Here is a 23,494-nt window from a genome sequence, read left to right as displayed (position 1 = left end):
TTAGCCTCTCCGTTTTCTTTTTCTAGGTTTCCAAGGTTGCTCTTTTGGGCATGATTTTAGAAATGTAATTATAACTCTGGTTTTAAACTTCTGGACTATGTAATCAAGCACAGACTGGTCCTGGGGGGAAATATACAGTTCTTAGCTCTGTGTACATTGACAGGGAACATGACTAGATTCAAATCTAATGAGTGGCATATGTCTTCACAGTGGCAGCTTCCCCCCCCCCCCCCAAAAAAAAGAAATCCAAAAAAGAAGACCCATGCTGCTGTAGGAAATGTAGACAGAGGGGTGTGGAACCAGTTTCTCCAGAAACATTTTTCTGTTTTTCTTTTTTTAAGTATATTTATTTATTTTTTTTGGGGGGGGGGCAGGGGCAGAAAGAGAATCCTAAGCAGTGTCTGCCCTGTTAGCGTGGAACCTGAGGTGGGGCTCTATCCCACGAACTGTGAGGTCCTGAGTTGAGCTGAAATGAAAGGTCCAATGCTTAACTGACTGAGCCATCCAAGCACCCCAAAACAATTTTTTTTATCCAAAAAATCATTTAAATGTCTGGGTCCTTTTCCAGGAGAAAGTTTTTATTCAGTGTGATACATTGTTGGGCAGGTAGAAAAAGAGTAAGCTAAGGGGAAAAAAAAGGGTCTAACATGAAAAATGACCCACACGGTGTCCAGTTTTTCTGCTTGCTTAGAGTACTCGATGGATTATTTAATTAGATGTATACAGTTCTTACATCCAAATGGCAACCTCTTCAGAATCATATCTATGTCAGAGTTGCTCCAGGAATATAAATCTTGTCCAAAGGGTGGGCATTTAAAGCTCTAAATGATTACAGATTTTTACAATAACTTTAGGAGGGTTCCGGAGACATTATTTCTCAGGATCAGAGTTTTCTTTCTTATAACAGAATTTCATCTTTTCATTTTTAAATGTTTTCTTGGAAAAGATTCTCCAGCCCCAGTCAAGCATTCAGATGACAGCAGACCCACCCAACATCCTGGTTACAATCTAGTAAGAAACTCTGAGCCAGAACTACCCAAATAAACTGCTCCTGAAAGATTTAATCTTAATGCCAAACTACATCCATTGTCCCCAGCGTTACACTTTGTTTTCCAGAGGGGCGTTACAGATGGATGTTGGCACAGGAACTGCCAAATGACAGCCTCTGTTTGTTTTTTCCTGAAAGAATCCAGAAATGTGCGTTTAACGCAAGTGAAGACAGTATTTGCAAGATGACAGAATGCATTTTTATTCTCTTAAGCCTCTAAATCAAAGTGCACAATGTTCTGTTCTCCAGCAAGACCTTGCAATAAATGAAAATCCAACTCTTGGGTTTGTGTTTGGACTATCAATACAGTCATTAGAGATCCATCAGAGGAACAAGGTAACTGGCTGCCAATACTTCCTCTTTCTTTCTTTCTTTCTTTCTTTCTTTCTTTCTTTCTTTCTTTCCTTCTTTCTTTCTTTTTCTGGAATATTCTCTAATTATCGGTGCATCAAGATGGAAACCCTGGTCTTAGAACAGATGTTACTTTAAAAGCCTCCACCAGCAACCCAAGGGTACTTTTCCGGTGCCGTGGGTCTCTCAATGACATCAACGTTCCCAAACCCAGCTCTGAGCTGTCACTTCACCTGCGTCGTCCCCTGCGCCATTCCGCGTTTGACGTGGTTCCGAGCCAAGCACGCCAGCAGCCCTCCCCGACCACTACCGAATCCCGCTCGCGGGCGCCGGCCCCCTCCTCGCAGTGGTTTCTCCTGCTGCTCCCCTGGGCTCGGCGGCCGGTAGTGCGGCCCGGAGCCGCCGCTTCGCCCTTCCCCTGTGGGTGGCCCCAGCGCGCAGCGCGCACTCGGTGGCCCCGGGAAGGTGAGGCGGACGGAGGCTGCTGCGGAACTTGGCGCCCCCAGCAGCGCCGGCCGGCAGAGTCGCCGAGCGCAGACAAAAGAGGCCGCGGGCGCAGCGAGGCACGGGCGGCGGCGGCGGCGGCGCGGGGCGATGGCCGCGAGAGGAGGCCGGGCGCTGCTGGCGCTGTGCGGGGCACTGGCCGCCTGCGGGTGGCTGCTGGGCGCCCAAGCCCAGGAGCCCGGGGCGCCCGCGGCGGGCATGAGGCGGCGCCGGCGGCTGCAGCAGGAGGACGGCATCTCCTTCGAGTACCACCGTTACCCCGAGCTGCGCGAGGCGCTGGTGTCGGTGTGGCTGCAGTGCACCGCCATCAGCAGGATCTACACGGTGGGGCGCAGCTTCGAGGGCCGGGAGCTCCTGGTCATCGAGCTGTCCGACAACCCCGGTGTCCATGAGCCTGGTAAGGGCGCTGCACCCTGCCGTCTCTGGGGGGCGTCTCGGAGGGCCGCAGAGGGGTGGACTGGTGGCGGTGGGGGAAGGTGGGGCCCGGGTGCCCTTTGGGAAAGGGCGGCTGGGGTGGAAGGTGAGGAGTGCAGGGAAGGATGGCGATGGAGATGAACCTGACCTAGAGCGTTGCGGGTCGCCGGGTCCCCCGTCCCTGCGGTACTTCCTGCCCCCCCCCCCCCCCCCGCCCGTCCCCAGCCTCGAGCCCACCCCAGCCCTTAGCTCGCCCTTTGGTGAACATGGGCCAGAGAGGCTGGCGGGGTGGAGGTGGGAGCGCGGAGCAGGCGAATATGCGCGCGAGCAAAACGCGGTGTTCACTTGGCCGAATCAACGACCCGGGAGAATAACTGAGAGTCCCCAGCGAGGACATCAGTCCTCCTTGCAGACAAGAGTAGAGAGACGAGGTGCAAAAGTCAGGGACTTAGAGGAAACGAGGAAGAGCCGTTTATCATTCGTTTCCTCATTTGCAGAGGACCAGCTTACTGGGTCCTGCGGGCTCTGCATACCCATCCCTACCTGTGTGTGTGTGTGTGTGTGTGTGTGTGTGTGTGTGTGTGTGTGTGTGTGTGTGTTAGGTATGCGTGCCGCTGGGGTGCTCTCGGGGTGTTAAAGATAGCGGCAACACGGCGGGGGGGGGGGGGTGGGGTGGCGGGGGGTGTGCAGACACGCAGGTCTTCCTCTCAGGGTGCGAAAGTGGCCTCTGACAGACGTTTCCATTTTGAAACCGCAGAAGGCCTAAGGAAAAAGGAACACCCCATTTCCCCTGCTTTAGCCAGTTGACACGAATAGTTTGTGACCAGGTTTTTATTTCAGCTGATGTTCCCATAAGGAACATTCCCATAAGGCGTTCTTAAGCACCTTCTATCTAAATATGTTAAGCACGTTTTATTTACATTAAATAGGATTCATTTAGTATCAATAAAGGGATTTAAAAAATGTTCTTGGGGCCCTTTTCAATATGCTTCTGCTCTTTGGAAATGATGTAACTCTTAGAGTGATATAAGGCCTTGTCTTCTGATAGTAAAGATACTGTTAAAATAATCTGGCCTACTAATATCATCATGGGATGCTTGCTTGTTTGTTTGTTTGTTTTATGACAAAGAAACCTAGAAGATAGGCTAAAAATTCTCAGTGTAGGGCCAAGATAGTTTTATAATGATATTTAAGAATCAAATTCAAACAAGATGAAAGTTAAGTGACTAATAGGGACACTTGGATCTTCAAATGCAGAGTGTATGGGTTGATCCATAGTGAATCTTCAAACAGGAAACATTTCTTACCTTCAGCTAATATAAGAGGAAAGGTTTGTATAAATTTGCTGTCAAAACCCTAAAATGAAATCCTAGAAAACATTTTATGTAGTAAGGTCTAATAGGACTCAGCGTGTAGACTTAGAAAGTTTGAAGATTAGTTTCTTACTTACTATTATCTGAAAATAAAGGAACATTTGAAATGTGATGACTCCTTTTCGGTTATTTCCAATAACCAAAGTCCAGGTACCTCAAATATCCAAAATCTCCAATAACCAAAGCCATGATATCCCAGGCACAGATAAAGCTAATCTGAATATTTGTGTCTCCTGTTGCCAGCTTAATAAGAGCCTTTTGTTATTCTGCTTTTAGAGACTGTTTCTTCAAGATTATATGAAAGCTAATGTTAACGTTTTTGTTGTCTTGTTTCAAGTTTAGAAATAAAATTCTTAAAAAAATTTTTTTTCATGTTTATTTATTTTTGAGAATAAGAGAGAGAGCACAAGTTGGGGAGGGGCAGAGAGAGGGAGACACAGAATCTGAAGCAGGCTCCAGGCTCTGAGCTGTCAGCACAGAACCTGATGCGGGGCTGGAGCCCACGGACCGTGAGATCATGACTTGAGCCGAAGTCAGATGCTTAACCGACTGAGCCACACAGGCGCCCCTAGAAATAATATTCTAAAGTGATATTACTCTTAGAATGCAATGTGCTTTTGAAGATGAAAACAGTAGTTTTTTTACTTTAATACCTGGAACGTATAGACTTTCAAGATTTGCAAGTTTTTCTTTTAGATTGCAAACTCTATAAGCGGAAGGGAGGGGGTTGGTGGATGAGGGGGACTATGCCTCCAACACCTAGCCTGAATCTGGCACACAACAGGCACTCAATATGTATTATGGAAAAAATGAAATCAGTCATTAGTTGAATAACACAGTGTTTTAAAATAAAATGTTTTAGGGGCGCCTGGGTGGCGCAGTCGGTTAAGCGTCCGACTTCAGCCAGGTCACGATCTCGCGGCCCGTGAGTGAGTTCGAGCCCCGCGTCAGGCTCTGGGCGGATGGCTCGGAGCCTGGAGCCTGTTTCCGATTCTGTGTCTCCCTCTCTCTCTGCCCCTCCCCCGTTCATGTTCTGTCTCTCTCTGTCCCAGAAATAAATAAATGTTGAAAAAAAAATTTAAAATAAAATGTTTTATTCCTCATAAAGACAACAACAACAAAACAAGCAAACCCATTTTACAAAAGTGAACTCAAATGTTTTACATTATGTGCTTTATAGTTCCTTGTTAAATGAAGGGAACTTTAAGTTCATGGTATTACTTAATAACAAAATACAAATGTCTATCCATCGTATTTTTATTTGTTTTTATTTTATTATGATTTTTAATTAGGCTCCACACCTGATGTGGGGCTCGAACTCACCATCCCAAGATCAAGAGTCTAATGCCCCACCGATTGAGCCAGCCAGGTGCCCCATCCATTGTATTTTTAAAGGTAGAAATGACCTATTATGACCCAACACTAAAAAAACCACAGGGGTAATTTCTCCCTCTACCACTTATAAGAGGAAATAAGTAGGTTAGAGATTTTCAGTGAACTAGTGTTAAAAAACAAAATTTAACAGTAAATTTTAAAGATCTTATCGGCTTTATTCACCGATTCATGAATGGGGTAGCATCCAATCTAGCAGATAGAAAGGAGCTCCAAGGAGTTGTGCAAAATGAGCACATTTTGTGCAAAATAAGCAGTAGGGAGGGGGAAGAAAGAAGTTAGGCAAAAAAGCAGATTGATTATTGTAAGGTTACTTTCCTTTAGGGGCTGGTAGGGATCTATCAGGCAGAATCCCTAACTAGTGCTGATCACTAGTTTTGATTGACTAGTGATTCCTGATTGGCTGGTTTAAGAGTTTATTTCTGGAACACATAAAACTGTAATTAAGTTAAGTCTTGGTTTGGTGATGTGGGGCTTAGCATAAATGACTCCTCTTTGGGCCTGTTGTCTTATTTCTAAAACTAGTAAACAGAGAGGTCTGATTAATACATAAGTTTGATATGGGGCACCTGGGTAGCTCAGTTGGTTAAGCGTCCGACTCTTGGTTTCAGCTCAGGTCATGATCTCACGGTTCGTGATATCGAGACCCACGTCAGGCTCTGTGCTGTCAGGCTTGGGGCCTTCTTGGGGTTCTCTCTCTCCCTCTCTCTGCCCCTCCCCTGCTCCTGCTCTCGTGCTTGCAGTCTCTCTCTCTCTCTCTCAAAATAAATAAATAAACTGAAGTTCGACAGTACTTGTATGAATAACTTCTTAGGGAGTTGGAGAATATCCACCTTTCTCAAATGGTTTTCAAATTCTTTTTAGAGTAAAATATTTTAAGAAATGAAAAAGAAATATGCACACTTATTCTGAGGTAGAAATGGATGCATTCAATGCTTTTTTGTTGTTGGTTTTTGTTTTTGTTTTTTTGAGCACCCCACACTCTAAGTGGGCCAAGTTCTTTTTTTTTTTAATTTAATTAATTTTTTTTTTACATTTTCATCCAAGTTAGTTAGCGTATAGTGCAACAGTGATTTTGGGAGTAGATTCCTTAATGCCCCTTACCGATTTAGCCCATCCCCCCTCCCGCAACCTCTCCGGTAGCCCTGTTTGTTCTCCATATTTAAGAGTCTCTTATGTTTTGTCCGCCTCCCTGTTTTTAAATTGTTTTTGCTTCCCTTCCCTTATGTTCATCTGTTTTGTATCTTAAAGTCCTCGTATGAGTGAAGTCATATGATATTTGTCTTTCTCTGACTGACTAATTTTGCTTAGCCTAATATCTTTTAGTTCCATCCATGTAGTTGCAAATGGCAAGATTTCATTCTTTTTGATTGCTAAGTGGGCCAAGTTCTATGGGCTCCGCAGTGATACCCAAGCTACTCCCTGTGCTCTGGGGAGTTGAGAATTAGGAACTGGAAGAACAGTGTGGGAGGACTGGGTAAAGGAAGATTGGGAACATTAAGTTACTGAAGACTGGAGGGCAAGAAATGTGCAGTTGATGTATGTTTTAACAGAGTCCTGTGCATCTAAGGTCAATGTCTTAACTATTTTCACCTTGTAAGTATCTTTTTTGTTTGTTTGAAATAATATTTCTTTCCTTTTTTTTTTAACTTTAAAAAAAAATTTTTTTTTAATGTTTATTTTTGAGACAGAGAGAGACAGAGCATGAACGGGGCAGAAAGAGAGGGAGACACAGTATCGGAAGCAGGCTCCAGGCGCTGAGCCATCAGCCCAGAGCCCGATGCGGGGCTAGAACTCACGGATGGCAAGATCGTGACCTGAGCTGAAGTCGGACGCTTAACCGACTGAGCCACCCAGGCGCCCCTTTTTTTAACTTTTTAATGTTTATTTATTTTTGAGAGAGAGAGAGGGAGAGAGACAGAGCATGAGTGGGGGAGGGGCAGAGTGAGAGGGAGACACAGAATCCAAAGAAAGCTCCAGGCTCTGAGCTGTCAGCACGGAGCCTGCTGCAGGCTCGAACTCACAAACTGCAAGATCATGACCTGAGCTGAGTCGGATGCTTAACTGACTGAGCCGCCCAGGCACCCCTGAAATAATATTTCTGATTAAGCTAGCAGGAGATAATATTGGGGTTAACAAATTCATTTACTTGATTAGGACTTTGATCAACTGGCCAATATTGATTTTACCTTCCAGTAAGAGAGAAGCGTCACGTTTGTTAGTTTCCTAATCAAAATTGTAGCAAATGAACTTTAAACTTAAAAAAAATGAACTTTAGAAAAATGTAGCAAATGACTAAGGATTTAGTTATTATAATAGAAGAGCTCTCCCAAAACAAAACAACATCTACAGTACACATAAAGCTTTCCCTGTGATAGAACTGGCAAGTAAGAGGTTTACTTGGTTAGATTAGCAGGTTATGGATGGAAGGTGTTGGTTGACATCATCAACTGTCTTTCTGAGCAGAAAGAAGTGACCATCATACTTGCTTGGTACTAGGCTGTGGGCTGAGCTCTAACTTCTCTACTGAAAATGATTCATTCTCTCAGATATTCTGCATTTGAATTCATCAAAAGGGAAAGAAAGTTCCATTTTGAATTGATCAGCAAGGAATATCCATATTTATTCTGTCGCGGCACCAGAGGAATCAACTTGATTCTTGACTGGTTGAATGTTGGGTCTTAGTTATTATTTTGTATCACTTGGAGACCCACAAAACTGTATTGGAGGAGGGTTGTGGGTATCAGCCATCCTCAGTTAGAAGAACCACAAGTAGTCCTGGAACCAGATTCATCTCCTCACACTTTGTGAGTCTGGACCCCAGAAGCAGGACTAGAATGAGGGCTGGGTTAAGAGTGAGTCCGTCTTCCAACTGGGCTCTTGGCTGATCCTAGATTCTTAGATGTGTTCCCTTCCATACGATACCTTCCAGGACTGTCATGTTCCTTATTTTTCTTCCTGTTTGCTTATATCTTATACTTTTAAAATATTTCTACACCTAGGGACTCATGTGCTCAAACCCAAACATATTCTCTCCTAAGCATGCATATCCATCATCACAATGCTCATAAAAGAAACCTATAGTATTAATTTATGTCTATGCAATGAATCTTTATTCCCAGACCACTCTTCCCAGAGTTGAACTGGAGTTTAGATTAGTGTATTTGAAGAAATAAACTAATTTGAAGAAGAAGACATGAATTCTTTTACATGTAGTTTAAGATGGCTCTTGGGAAGTAAATCTGATTTATAGCTAAAATGCTATCTTAGAAACATTCTTTGGAGCATAGATTTTTCTCTCTCAAAGGCTGGAATGATTATTTTGGACCTATTCCTTCCAAAATCTGTTAAAATTGAAAGTGTACGAATGCCAGTATTCATTTGCCAAATATTGTGATGGAACATTTAATGTTGGCAAAATTTCTGTCCAAATTAAAAACAAAGTGGGGATTTTGATTATTTCTGTATGGCCTTTTTCATACCAAGTTAGTATGTTATGTATTCATGGGAAGTGATTACAACTGAATAACACCTTATAGTTAGTGAACATAGAGGTTAGATTCTGGAGAAGGATCTAGATGTGCACCACATATGGTCAAGAGTTATTTTTAGACCTGAGTCATTGCAGCTCTTGCCAGAAATTGTGTATTTGATTGATGTGTGATTGGCTTATGGAAGCGAGGAAATGGGACTGGCCCCTAACATTATATCCTGTGCTCAGTACCAGTTTTTTATGGAAACTGATTTGAGAGATGGCAAAGGAACCACCTCCCAGCATCCCTTATTGGCATACCCTAGGGGTGAAATCCCCACATTTGCAGTTACTTCCTTTGGGAATGATATTTGTGACAAATACAAAAATAGCCCCCATAAAGGGTTACACATAACCTAGCTTTCCCCCAAGTATATTCAATGGAACATTTGTTCAGCTTGGCTTGAGAAATATTAGGTAAACAAAAATAAATAGGCTTGTATATTGCAAGCCTTATCAGAGCCCTTAAATAAGCTAGCCTATATTTCAAATCTCCAAGCTAGATGTATACTATCCAGTATTTTCCAATATTTTTTCCCCAAGGGCTCTCCTCCCCCAACCCTCCCTTTTTTTTTTTCCAAGGAACTCATCTTGGAACTAGTATTGCACAAGCATTAGTACATTATCATTCATTAACATATTATGCAGGATTAGTTTGGCAATTCTGTAGCCGGGAGACTCATACAAGGAGTTCCTCAGGGATGGAGAGCATATGTTTTTCTTTTTTCTTTTTGCCCATAAACATCTAGCATAGTGATTTGTGTAAAGTCTTTAGATATGCTTATTGAATTGAGAAATACGGTTCTGAGGCAATCATAGGACAGATAATTTTGATAGGAAAGGTTAAACTAATAACAAATGCGTTCCAATTCCTTTACTGGGAAGTAGCATTATGCCTTTTTTAAAAAAAAAATTTTTAATGTTTATTTATTTTTGAGAGAGAGAGAGACAGAGTGTGAGTGGGCGAGGTGTAGAGCGAGAGGGAAACGCAGAATCTGAAGCAGGTTCCAGGCTCGGAGCTGTCAGCACAGAGCCTGATGCGAGGCTCGAACTCATGAGCTGTGAGATCTGAGCTGAAGTCGGACGCCCAACGGACTGAGCCCCCCGGGCGCCTCAGTAGCTTTGTGCTTTCAATTTCTGTTTACCTGTTTTTCTTATCTCTAAAACAGGAATACTTAAAAACTCAGACCTCGTAGGGTTGCTGTGAGGCCGAAGCAGTAGAATACATAGCAAATAATTTAGTGAGGTCGCTTGCCTCTAGTTATTGAGAAGACGGGCTAAGTTGTTAAAAATCTTCACTTTCAGTCAGTCTGGAAAATGTGCTCCATTGGCTCTGCTCATTTGGAGAAGGCCTTCTTGGCTGCGTTTTCACATGACACCTGACGGATGCTTACCTGTTCTGATGGTACCGCACAAGGCCAGCTGACAGCCCAGGGGGACTTTTCCCTGCTTGTCACTGTTTCTTGTTCACAAACATTTGCCTTTTATCGATTTTTCAAATATGAGGCTTTTCTGCTTTTCTTCAGTTTAACATCTCCTTTTGCTTCATTCAGTAAGAACAGTGAAAGTGTTCATCGTTATTTGCGAATGTCTTTATGCTTGTTCCTTCAGGTAGCTAAATAAATCCAGGGCAATCCCAGGATTTACTTTGGCAAACTAACTTGTTTTTCCAAAAAGTTTATAATGAAACTGTTCAGGTCCTGAATACTTTATTCTTTTACAGACTCAGTGTGAGTGAAAGCTCTTTGAAACTTCCTTTCTCACCCCTCCCTCATTTTGTTACTCTCAGTGGGGTCCATTCTTTGTTTTCCATAGTTCTTTGAATAGCTGTACCATAAAGGTTTATAGTACACACATTGATGTCAGGAGGGTTTTGTTCAAATTTTGTCTCTTCCTATTTTTTTTTTTTCCATCTCTTCTTAGTTTTAATTAGTTGCTCTTGGGTGAATTACTTCTCTTCAAGTCTGAAATTCATCACCTATGAGATGACAATAATCTGATGTTTAAATGAAATAGTAAATATAAATTCCTCAGTCTATTATTACCTCTATTATGGTATTTTCCAATGTTGGTCTGTGTTCCCCTAGTGGACTGTGAGCTTTTTGTGGGCAGGGATTGTATTTATCCTAAATGTTTACTACTGTGTGTAGGACATAGTGGCCACTCAGAGAATGGTTGTGGAATAAATGAAATTTCTCAAACAGACAAAAAATGGTGCATCACAAAACGAAGCTGTATTGAAGGTCAGTGTTGATTTCATGCATGCTAGCATACCAGAAGTGTGACAACAAGAAGGGGTAGAACTGGGATTTTTCTTATATACACACTGATGCTTTGTTGTGATGCATCCAGTTTTGCTTAATGGAGAATCCACCACCTGTACGTTTCAGTAATGGCTTGCTGTGTTTGTTGTCTGCTATAACTAGACTCCTCCCCTTGAGACATTGTAGAAAAATTAGGTGGCTTCTTAAGCATTAAATAAAAGTTCTAGAGATAATCAGTAAAAATTTACTTAGTAAAATTTTTGACCTTTAAAAAATCTGCATGGGGGCGCCTGGGTGGCGCAGTCGGTTAAGTGTCCGACTTCAGCCAGGTCATGATCTCGCGGTCCGTGAGTTCGAGCCCCTCGTCAGGCTCTGGGCTGATGGCTCGGAGCCTGGAGCCTGTTTCCGATTCTGTGTCTCCCTCTCTCTCTGCCCCTCCCCCGTTCATGCTCTGTCTCTCTCTGTCCCAAAAATAAATAAAAACGTTGAAAAAAAAAATCTGCATGAGCCTTTGGTGTTGTGTACTCTTAAAAAAAAATTTAAGTTTATTTATTTTGAGAGAGAGAGAGAGAGAGAGAGAGAGAGCACAGGCGGGGTAGGGACAGAGAGAGAGAGGAGAGAGAGAGAATCCCAAGCAGGCTCTGCACTGTCAGTGGGGCTTGAACTCAGAACTGTGAAATCATGACCTGAGCTGAAACCAAGAGTTGGATGTTTAACTGACTGAGGCACTCAGGCTTCCCTAAAACTGTCTGCTCTTTTGAACATAGAAAGCACACTACCCAGGTTTTAATCATCTCTTCCTTCATGAGATGGCACTCAAATCATGCCTTTGAAAATGCCACAGAAAAGGAGGTTTATCTGAAAGCCAGCTGATGGGTCGAATGAGCTCAAATTTGAAATACGTTTAAATTTGCTCTTTCCTTCCCTTGTTAATTACTGTAATTGCTGCCAGCCCATTCCTCTGCGAATGTTTCTCTTTCTTTCAAAGTTCAGGCTATGGTGTTTTGTAGGCAATCCAGCAGCCAGCTCTTTCTAATAAAATGTGGCTTCAGAAGAGATCCTGTCTGTATTACCAGAGCCTTTTATTATTTTCAAATGATCGCCTACATCTTTAACTGTCCTCAAATAGTGATCCTTAATGGATAAGGTGGCTCATGTAGAGAATTACAGAGTTGATTCTTAAAGAAGAAATGAATGAATTATAATAAAACTCAAATAATTTTCTACTGCCAATAAATACCTTGTGTTCTTTTTGTATAGAAATCTGTTTACTCTAAAGTCACTGCTGAGCATCATAGTTCTATAATAATAATAATAATAATAATAAAACAATAATAATACATCTCATTTTTAAGACATTTGGTTTCAAAGACAGATTATTTAAAAAATGGATACAGATCACTCATTTCAAAAATGAGACTAAATATCTTTAACTTAAATCCTGGTTCCTAAAAAAATCCCTTGTTGTGGTTTTGTGTGTTGGGTAATTGGGAAAAACAACAATGATCTCACATATTTGCATTTGCAGGCAACGACTCACATGTTCACATCCCAGAGCGATGCTGTCTGATTGGACCTACCCCATTTCTCTTATTACATGGCTTAAATTATTCAACACCAGAAAATTTTCTCTTTACCACATAGCTGCTATTCACCGCCATTGTGCAATTAATTTTCTCCCAAGGAATATTTTGTCTCTAGGGCTCATTTCAACAACTTGCACAAATCATGAGCTTCACCATGAGTTCAGAGTAGGAAAACCTCGATATAAATATTGGGCTGTCACCTCCCTGACCAATATTCTGAAACTCCCCCCCCCCCTTTTTTTTCTTTTTCTAGTCAAGGGATAGTTTTAAAAATGGCCTTTTCTCATAACCATTATAAAAAATTGCTATGTAACATCTCAAGGTAAAGGCATCTTTCCAAGATGAAAAGAAAATGTAGGCTTTTGTCAGTGTAGCTAATACCAGTCATTTAATTTAGAGAACTTTTACTGAATCCCCATTGAATCCCCACAATAAAATGCTATTTTATTTTCTCTGCTAGTCACCCCTTCAGGCAATGCCTTTGCATATCATGAAATGAGTTATTTAGTTTCTTGACTTGCATTTACTCTTTAACACACATTGAGCTTAATTTACATGCTGTGTCACTAGTGGTCACATTACTTTATTCTGTAAAATGTGTGCTGCATATAAATATAAGGGTCAAAGGTTTCCCTATTCTGTTCTTGCTGGATCACTTGTAAAAACAGTATCTGGAGGGGAAACTACTGGAAATGTTAGACATTTGCAAAACAAAATGTCTTCTGTCCTTTTTGTGTTTTGAAGGTGCAGTGTTGGACATCTGTTTTAAAGTACAAACAGTCTTATTGAAATAGTTTAATTTGCCTCAAATTGTGACATTGTTCAGCACAGATCTTTATTTATTTATTTTTTTGAAGTTTACTAGAGCAAACCAGTCTCATTCATTGTGGAAACTCAGTCAATCTCAAGCCAGATTCTTCCCATAATCAGCTTTATGGGAATTAAGTTAAGGGACTTTTGGGAACCTGTATTAACTCTACACAGTCAACAGGACCTCTAGAGTGCTCGCACAAAGAGAAACCCAATTGTTAAATGTATTTTCTCAAGAGTCAGATTCAATCTTTGGAAGATGCTAAAGCAATACAAAATATAGATAGATAATTCTCATGTGAATATTTTATGGATGTGAATGATACTACATAGACAAATAGACTAAAATACTATATAGACATACAGGCTTTGTCTAGATGATGGCAAGATAATCATGAATGGAGAAATCATTTTAAATTATTTGAAATTTCAAATTGGTTTAAGTATTTATATTCATAGATTCCACTTGCATCTCTAAAACAGCCTTCATTTTCCTTGTTTTCACTCCTACTCATAGCTACCATCAGGAATGAAAGACGTTTATCTTTTATCTAAGTGGCTTATTAAGAAGAAAGTCTTGGGGCACCTGGCTGGCTCAGTCGGTAGAGCTTGCAACTCTTGGGGTTGTGGGTTTGAGCCCCACGTTGGGTGTAGAGATTACTTAAAATTGAAATCATAGGGGTGCCTGGGTGGCTCAGTTGGTTGAGTGTCCAACTTCGGCTCAGGTCATGATCTCACAGTTCCTGAGATTGAGTCCCACGTCAGGTTCTGTGCTAACAGTGCGGAGCCTGCTTGGGAATCTCTGCCTCTCCCACTCTCCCTCTGCCTCTTCCCAATTGTGCGCTCTCTCTCAAAATAAATAAATAAACTGGAAAAAAAAAATTAAAGTCTTCTCAGAAGCTTTGTTCTTTCAGGAAGGTTTTTTGAGTTATTGTTGCTTTCTCTAAATCTGGTCAGATATTCCACCAGGGTTTTAGATATTTGGTCAGAGTTGCCTTTATTTTCATGAGGATTCCAGCTAGATACCCTCTGAGGTACGTTTGGAGAACCTAGTGGGTTAATGTGGGCCCACATTGTGTTCCCATGCCACCTTTGGCTATTCCTTTCTTCTGTGGCTATTAAAATGGAGTCGTCATTGGAATAACGATTGGGAGGCTTTTGTCTGTTTCCTTGGGGTTATAAACACTCAGGGATGTGTACCAGCTCTTTTACTGCCCAGCCTTTATTCAGCAGCTCTCTCTCTCTTTGTAAACAGCCTCCAGTTTGGTCCTCCATGAACTGATTTTCCATACCCGTCACAGGTGAGGAATTGGAGAGTATTTATCTTTATGGAACTTAAAGATGCAGAAAGAGTCTGCCTATTGTTGAAAAAAAAAACAAAAAACCAAAACATTTGAAAGATTTCCTTGTGTGTTTTTTTTTAGGATCTTGTCACAAGTAATCTTAATTAATCCCTTTTAAAAATGCACAAAACTTGCTGTTCTTTATGCATTAGAAAAGACTTCATAACCATATTAAGAATAGTTACACTATAAAAAAGACAGGTAACTTGAGTAGGTTATTTTTTAAGACCCTGAAATCAAGAGTCAGATGCTCCACCGATGGAGCCTGCCAGGCACCCTTCAAGGGGGTTATTTCTAAGATGTGGCATAGGGCTGGGCGCCATGAGTGGCTCAGTCGGTTAAACGTCTGACCTCACCTCAAGTCATGATCTCACAGTTTGTGGGTTCGAGCCCCCCATCGGGCTTTGTACTGACAGCTCGGAACCAGGACCCTGCTTCGGATTCTGTCTTCCTCTCTCTCTGCCCCTCCCCTGCTCGCACTCTGTCTCTCTCTCTCTTTCAAAAATAAACATTAAAAAAAAAAAAAAAAAAAGAAGTGTTATAGGGCTGTAGAAAGAACAGTCTGAGTCCTCAGGCACATTTGGGTTAAGTCTATACTGCCTTTGTTTATCAAACAGGGACAGCCTATTATCAGCTACACAAAAAAGCCGAATTTCTTGGCTTCCATGTCCTGAGCATCGTCATTTCATTTATCGCAAAAATCAGAGTTGCAAAATGAAGTTTCAAAAATCTGGTTGTATATTCAGGGACAAGTTAATAATGTAAATCATTGCTTGTGCTGGAGTTTTCCTTTTCTCCAGAGGACTAGGCCTTCTTGCTAATTTCTTAATTGATTTGACAAATATACTATATACTATATTTAGTATGCAATTGAATACTCTTTCAATATTTGTAAGAGTAGTGTGACTTTGTCAAACAGAGTGATAATGGAAAGAAAGGAAATAGCTTTGAAACAAGATGGAAATTTCTTGGGGCATCTGGGTGGCTCAGTCAGTTAAGTGTCCGACTCCAGCTCAGGTCATCATCTCACTGTTGGTGGGTTTGAGCCCCTCGTCCGGCTCTGTGCTGACAGCTCGGAGCCTGGAGCCTGCTTCGGATTCTGTGTGTCCCTCTCTCTGCCCCTCCCCTGCTCGTGCTCTCTCTCTCTCTCTCTCAAAAATAAATAAACATTTAAAAAAATTTAAAAAAAACATTGAAAATAAAGAAGCAAGATGGAAATTACTAAATTATTTTAAGAGCCAAGGAAGTATGAAGTCAAATTAGTGGTATAATCCCCTGGGAGGGAATTGCCAACTCCAATTTGTCTTGAAAATCAGATGAAGAGAGGGCATAAACCTAGGGAGGTGGGTAGGTCACCATTGCTGTCTTAAGTTTTGCAGTTCATGAAGTAGAAATTGAGCTCAACATGGCAGTCAAGGTGGTGACAAAAATTGCCCCCAATAGCTGTCAGCTTCATTTGACCAGAACTTCAGCCAGCTGAGGTGGTAACCCCCGACACTGCCCACATTCCTTTGGGAAGGTAACCCCAAAACTGTGTGGCTCGATGTAGCTGTTTGCTTTTGAGTAAGACTCTTAAACCCTAAAGAGATTTAGAAATAATTTACATATTATTGGGATTTCAAGGACTTTTAAAACTTAAAATGTTTAATACAATTTGGTAGATTCCATTGTCGAAAGATTAATCTTGTAATTCCAATAAGAAAGTGTGTTAATTATGATTTTTAAGATGAAACTTTAACAAGTTTGTAAACCGTATTAGAACATTAAGAGAACTTAAGAATCACCATGTATGGAGCAGGGTGTGGGAGAAATGGGTGAGCTGTTTTTGTTTTGTTTTGTTTTGTTTAAATAAAATTAAAAGAAAGAATGATCATGTACATTTAATATTAAATTTACCATATTATTTAAGAAGGAATGTTTGTCAATCAAACAAAGTACTTAAAAAGGAAATTGAACGTATTAAATTTAGTTTTACAGTTTGAAATATTTAAGATAATTTAATTCAGTGAGCAAATTTCCCTTGAAGGTAAGATTATAGAATTTGCTAGATTTGTAAATACATCGGTATGATTTATCAACTGAACTTAAATGCTTAAGGAATAACTAGGATTTTGAGTTTATAATTTGTAACTCTAATGAGTTCAATCTTGAATTTTAAAAACCAAATTAATTTCTAAATTGTTTCTGTTTGCATAAATCACTCTTTCGGGTGTCAAAAAGCTTGCATTTAGCATTACTTTCTGTATGCAGTGGCTCAGAGCTCAGTAGGGAGATTAAAGTAGGGAGACATCCCCCTCTGAAAGAATTTTTGCTTCCCAATTCAGGAGCTATAGGAGATTTTGGAAGCGTTGTACATTTGCAAAATATCTGATAAGATGCTTCCTTCTGTCTGCTAATGCATGGGAAGGATCCTATAAGCTTCCCTTACATCACCTTTCTCCAGGTTAGAACAACATCTGGGCCTGTGTGTTGCTTAGAAGTCTCCCCAATATACTTACCTGGTGTTTGGTTGATTCCAGTGTTTCACTGTCCACTGTAGTGTCTGGGATTAAGAGTTTCATGTTTTTATACAAGTGAGTGATGCACAATTTTACTGTACTGCTCAAATCCATTTCAGCAACTGATTTTTCTCTCCTCTGGTCACTGTGGACTGAACTGGAGAACCCTCATTAAAAAAGTGCAATAATTTTACTCACATGTCTAAATTGGTGGTGTATGTTGGGAATGACTCTAAGCCTTGCACTTGCAGTGAAAACCATGAACTATGTATCAGTTGTTTTTAGTATTTCTGAAACCTTTGTTCCATTATTTTTAGACTTCTGGGTATGCTTTTTACAGTTGATTCAGATTGCTGGGTAGATGGGAGTTGGGGTACTTGATACTGTTCTTTTTTTTAATTTATTTTTATTTTTTTTTCAACGTTTATTTATTTTTGGGACAGAGAGAGACAGAGCATGAACGGGGGAGGGGCAGAGAGAGAGGGAGACACAGAATCGGAAACAGGCTCCAGGCTCTGAGCCATCACCCCAGAGCCTGATGCGGGGCTCGAACTCACGGAACGCGAGATCGTGACCTGGCTGAAGTCGGACGCTTAACCGACTGCGCCACCCAGGCGCCCCGTTACTGTTCTAATAAACATTTCTCCTCTTTTGACTGTATTTTAGTTTGCAAGACAGTATCTTAAAAAATTACATGTAACTTTCAGGAACATTAAGTATTTCTTCCTGAATAGTTTTATCATTGCTGCCATTGTTATTTTAATATCGAAGGTGAACCATTGATCGCTATAATTCAGTGAACTCTGTGTACAGGGAGAGGGAATGAATGAGAATGTGTTTCTTAAATGAATGTACAGAAGGGTGAGATGGGCTGGTATTTCCCCCAAAATTCATAGAATAAAGTTAATGTATTTATGGAGTCTGTAAAGACAGTAGTATAAGCAAAGCATTTATACCTCTGCCAACATTTCCAAGAGGACAAGAAGGCTCTCATTTGTAGACCACACCACATTTTCCATGATGTTCTTAGTTCCCAGACCAAGGTAATAAGAACACTGTATTATCAAAAAAGGCCCTACTTACGACTTGCAGGTATAAATCACCCTAAATGCATAACTAAAAACATTCATTCACTAGGCATTTAGAAATGCCGGAGAGAAGTGCTTTTAACCCAGTTCACATTTGGAAATCCAACTCTGGGTAGTAGAAGTCAGTAAATGATGTGCATCTTTTATTACTGTATATTATTATATTTGTATCTCTAATGAACCTATTTAACAATAATAACAAGGTACTTATGACTGACATTCTGCAAATTGAAGAGATACTTACAAAAGGGAGCAACAAACAACAGTTTACCAAGTACTTATTATGAAAGTATTGACTCAGATTCTGTAAGGGGTTGATAGAGGAATCATGAAGGGAGGGCTTTCAGAAGGAAGGGGGACTTGAACAGGTCTTAAAGTGAATCAAATCTGGAAAGTGGAGGAGAGGGATTCATTCTATGCCAGTATGAGATTATTGTTGTATCTTTTTCTTCACTGTCCCTGTTAGTGGTGATATGTAAGTTCAATAAATGTTGTGATAGATAATTACTTTTCACTAACATGTGAAATTTTTACCTCGTTAAAGAGAATACAGTGTTTAGAATGTTGTCCCTTGGGATAAATTTCCCTCCTCAGGAGGGTAAAACTATTTGGGATGGAGATTATGCTAACATTATATATTATAATGTTATATATATATATATGTAACATATTGTGTACATTATATATAACATTTTATAAATTAAGCATATAAATGATATGGTCATATCAGATATCATAATTATATTAAGCACATAATATATATTATATTGTAATAAGTAACAATTAATTACCAATATTTTTCCACCTCTACGTAGCTATTACTGGAAATTCGCTAAAAGTCTTGGAGTAAAAAGATGTCAAGTAATTTTGATTTTGTTGGACCAAGTTCCTGCAGTTAAATATAGCTCAATTATACTTGACTGTACATTTCAAAAACTGTCCTTAACAACAAAATAAGAGCAACACCAAAAAATGATGTAGTTTGAGTTATTGAAGGAGAATTCAGCCCATAGCTCTTCTCCATGTGTTGGCAGCCATTCCAGAATGTTCATCCAGATGCATTTGTGTAACATTTGAATAATGATCATGTAGTTTGTCAGACGATTTTGGGAGAGAAATTCACTATGCAGAAATATTTAGTATTTAACTAATTTTTCAAATTATAGCTTTTTGATTAGGGTAAAATTATTTTAAATTGTTCCTAATGTTAAGCCCAGTCTTTATTAGTGCTACATAGAATTGTGAAATGGAATCATAGAATTTTTTTTTTTCCTATCTGGAAGGAACACTCTCATTTTATAGATGAATAAATTGAACTCCAGAGACAGATTAAACAACCTGCCAAAGCTTATGTAGCCTAGGAGGCCTAGAACCCGTTTCCTGATAGACAGTTGGGCATTCTTTTTAGAGCATTTCCCATACGATGTGGATACAGAGAGGGGAATAAACATGACTGTTTCTTATGTGGCCGTTGAGGGTCATAAGCTATTTGCATGGACTGAAGTCTGTGAGGGAGTTTACAGGAATGTGACTTGTCCGTGTTTTCAATTCCTTGGATTAGAATTTCCCACCTCTTATGCTGTAAATGGGTATGGGTGTGCTGGAGGTGGATGGACAAGGCCAGGCCCGGGGAGGCCAGAGAGTGTGTTAAGTGGCCGGATCAGGAAAAGATTGAAATGAATCACTTCAGCATACTCTACGTGTATATAGAAAATGTTATTTATTTATTTCTTTTGGCTGTAGTAGCTACTCTCTAGGAAGAAATAAGCTTTTGTTGGAAGATTGCTCTGATGAACTCTTTTGAGGGCTGGACATTCAACCCTGAAGAATCCACTAACTTGAATAATAAGGAGAGGAACATGTTCAGAGACGGTGTGGACGGTCAGAGAGGGAGAGAAAGACTTACGATGGCTTACAAAACTTTGGGGAGGACAGAAATGCCGAATGCAGAAGTCAGCAGAATCTACTATCCTCTGTGATGCTTTGTGGAGTGCATTACTTTGGGAGACAAGCTGAGGTACTTTATCTTGCTTCAAGATAAACACTGACAAAACCAGAGGTTGTCCAAAGGACACTTACACATACGCTACATTTATGAGAATTTATTAACAAAGGTCAGATATGCACTATATCACAGCACTTCCTAGAAAACATACAGGCAATTTGGGGGGAATGTAATCCAGACATCTCCCATCTCACTGACCCTTTATAGTGACGTCTTAGATTCCTAAATTATGTATTCCAAATTGGAATCCTAGTCCCAGGAGAATGTAAACAGTGGGAGAAGACCTTTGTGAGGGTGTTGTGGTTTGTAAGGCCAGCTCAAGGTTTGTGTGCCCCATGCAGAATGAATCATACATTGTGTTGTTGGAAGTCAGGGGTACAGAATAGAAATAACTAATATTGGGTGAGGTTTCTTTTTCAAAAATAGTACTTGTGTTGCCCTGTTCCTATGTCCACATTAAATTTTAATGTAAATAAAGTTACTTGTGCTAAAGAAGAGTACATATTTACTGAGAATTTTTTTCAAACCAACAATCAGGACACGGTTTCTTAAAGAACTTTATTTCTAAGGACACCTGGGTGGCTCAATTGGTTAAGCATCCAACTTCAGCTCAGGTCATGATCTCACAGTCCGTGAGTTTGAGCCCCGCATCGGGTTCTGTGCTGACAGCTCAGAGCCTGGAGCCTGCTTCAGATTCTGTGTCTCCTTCTCTCTCTGCTCCTCCCCTGCTTGCACTCTGTCTCTCTCTCTCTCAAAGATAAATAAGCATTAAAAAAAAAAGAACTTTATTTCTATATTTGTGTATGTTTTATAAAACATAATGGTAGAAGAATTATTAATATTATACTGCATATCTAATAAATAGGCTGTATCTAAAGGATACAGTTTTGTAGGTACTATACCTCGGAAAAATGCCCCTTAAATTATTGTACAGAGAATAGTGGTATGCATTATTGGAAGACATTAAGAATGTGTATGAAATATATATGGGTGAATCATTTTTGTTTTGTGTTTTGCCATTTGCGAGACCCTATCAAGATGATTCGATGATAGATTCTGTTGGTAATTTACAGGCAGCATTGGGCAAGCAGTAAAAATGCTAGAATCTTCAGGCTGATGTTTGAGTGAGAGGGAGGGTGTGTTCTCATGAGCAGGAAATGGGTTCATACTACAATGAAAAGAGTTGAGATAAGTTTAAGTTAATTCAGGATAAAATAACTTGCCTTCTGGTTATCATATTGTTTCAGGTGAAAGCATTGTGTCTGAATTATTCAGACAGTGGCTCTAATTCTCCATTTGCTCTGTGCGTGGTCATTTGGGCATCCATGAGGGTGGGAGTCGAGAGGCCAATTGGCGCGAGGTCAGGAAGAAGGGGTGGGGAGACAGTCTTCTGTGTGTTAAGGGTCAGGGAATAATACTGGTTATGATTTGCTTGGGCAGTTTCGTCAGCAGTACTTCTTTGCCAACTTAATAAAAAAGTGACTTTTTAGGGTCGTTTGCCAAGTTCTCTTATAGCAATGGATTAGAATGAAAAAGAGTGTGGATTACATTTCAGCTTGTTTCTTACTTTCCGTTAAGGATATACTCTGCTTAGAAGCTGAATAGACAACGCAGGATTAAACCTGAAATCACAGATGCTGCATTTTTATGTAGTTCAAAGGTTTTATGTGATATTTCACATAGAAAATTTTACAGGACTCTTGTGAAATTTCTTTTTGTTTTAAGTTTACTTATTTATTTTGAGAGAGAGAGAGGCTTGTGAGAGAGTGCACGTGAGTGGGGTGGGGACAGAGAGAGGACCCATCAGCACAGAGTCCGTCATGGGGCTTGATCTCAGGACCTAGGAGATCATGACCTGAGCCGAAATCAAGAGTCAGACACTTAATAGGCTGAGCCACCCAGTCGCCCCTGGAAATTTTTTTCAGAGAATGCTAGCTGGGCACATACAAGGCCTGTCGATGACTGAAGGACTTCAGAAGTAGAATGACCAAAAATATTTATAGTGTTTGTGACAACCCAGTCTTGCGTGTATGGGCCAAAGAGTGGGCTAATTCTAGTGTGAAGAAGAGCCATCCCTTGTCATAAGTAAATAAAAACTAGTAGACTTTTTATCCAGTCAGTTATTCTAAGACCACTGCAACTTTTTTCTCCTCAAAAAAGGACTTCTTTTTTTCCTCATAAAAAGGAGTTACCACTCAAATGTTGCATTCACCCTTTCTTTTTTCCTCCCTTAAAAGGAAAAAGAAAGTGTGTTTGTATTGTGTGTGTTCACATATGTTGAAATTTTAAAGTTTAGTTGCGTTTTCATGAAAAAAATAAGTTTTAGTTAATCAAATGTGTTCTTTGTGCAATGAGGTTTTTTGTTCTTGGGAGATGTTTTACATCCCATTTCTGAATTCGTTTCCTGAGTTATCTTTAACTGGGCTGAGGAATCTATTAGGTTGTGTGCTTGTGTCAGACTCATCTCGGTTTACGGCCTGGGGTCTTTCTGCTATAGCTTCTACAGCCTGTCTTTGAGGTAGCTCAAAATGGTATAAATAAGGGAGAGTGAAAAAGCAAACAGAAGCAAAATTATCGAAACGTTGTAAAAGGAATAGGAGTTGATTTTGTGTCTTTGCTCATACTTATATAATGCATAGTATGTGCCAAGCACTGTTCAGAGGCTTAACTCCTCTAATCCTGAACCCCTGTGGGATTGGTACTGTTATTATCCCCATTCTACAAATTTGAAAACAGACGCACAGAGAGGCGACATTTAACATCACAGGCTTGTAAGTGGCAAAATCCAGATTAGAATATACATGGGTATATAGCTACGTTATTAAATCAATACACAAAATCAGTACATTAAGACACCTGTTTGCTTCATCCATCCCGTTCTTTTCTGCTCAGACCAGTTCCTCTCTTCTTGCCTCTCTCTCTCTTTTCTCTTTGGAAAAATTCTCCTTCTTATGTGTGATTTGAGCAGGGGTTGCTGCTATGTTCCTAGACATCCTCTCTCCTTGCTTCCAAAGTCTCCTTGCTACCCCACCGCCATATCTTGAGTTTACAGTGTATTTCCAAACACTAGGTTCTCTGCATTTTCATCAGGTAAAACGAGGTTATCTGCCTTTGGGCAAATTATCATTTCAACTTAAAAATGGAGTTGAATTAAAAATAAGATTTAACTTATGTGATGTAAGTTATGCAATTTTATTCATATTAGATAGCTTAGAGGCTGGTAATAATACCATTCTGGTCGTTTGTACATTATTTATTTCCTTGATTAATCTCTTTAATCAGATAC

General features: G+C 40.2%; 1 protein-coding gene across 1 annotated transcript in view; it reads left to right on the top strand.

Annotated features, from left to right (window-relative positions):
* The first annotated feature begins 1,662 nt into the window (after positions 1 to 1,662).
* Positions 1,663 to 23,494, top strand: part of CPE (carboxypeptidase E) — a 116,308-nt gene continuing 94,476 nt past the window's right edge. Inside the window, exon 1 of the mRNA XM_043566027.1 lies at positions 1,663 to 2,300. Coding sequence (XP_043421962.1) covers positions 1,994 to 2,300 — 307 coding nt within the window. The 5' untranslated portion in view covers positions 1,663 to 1,993. The remainder of the gene's footprint in view (positions 2,301 to 23,494) is intronic.

The sequence above is a fragment of the Prionailurus bengalensis genome, chromosome B1 (assembly GCF_016509475.1).
Source record: "Prionailurus bengalensis isolate Pbe53 chromosome B1, Fcat_Pben_1.1_paternal_pri, whole genome shotgun sequence".
Taxonomy (NCBI): domain Eukaryota; kingdom Metazoa; phylum Chordata; class Mammalia; order Carnivora; family Felidae; genus Prionailurus; species Prionailurus bengalensis.
This window is presented reverse-complemented; position numbering and strand designations above follow the sequence as displayed.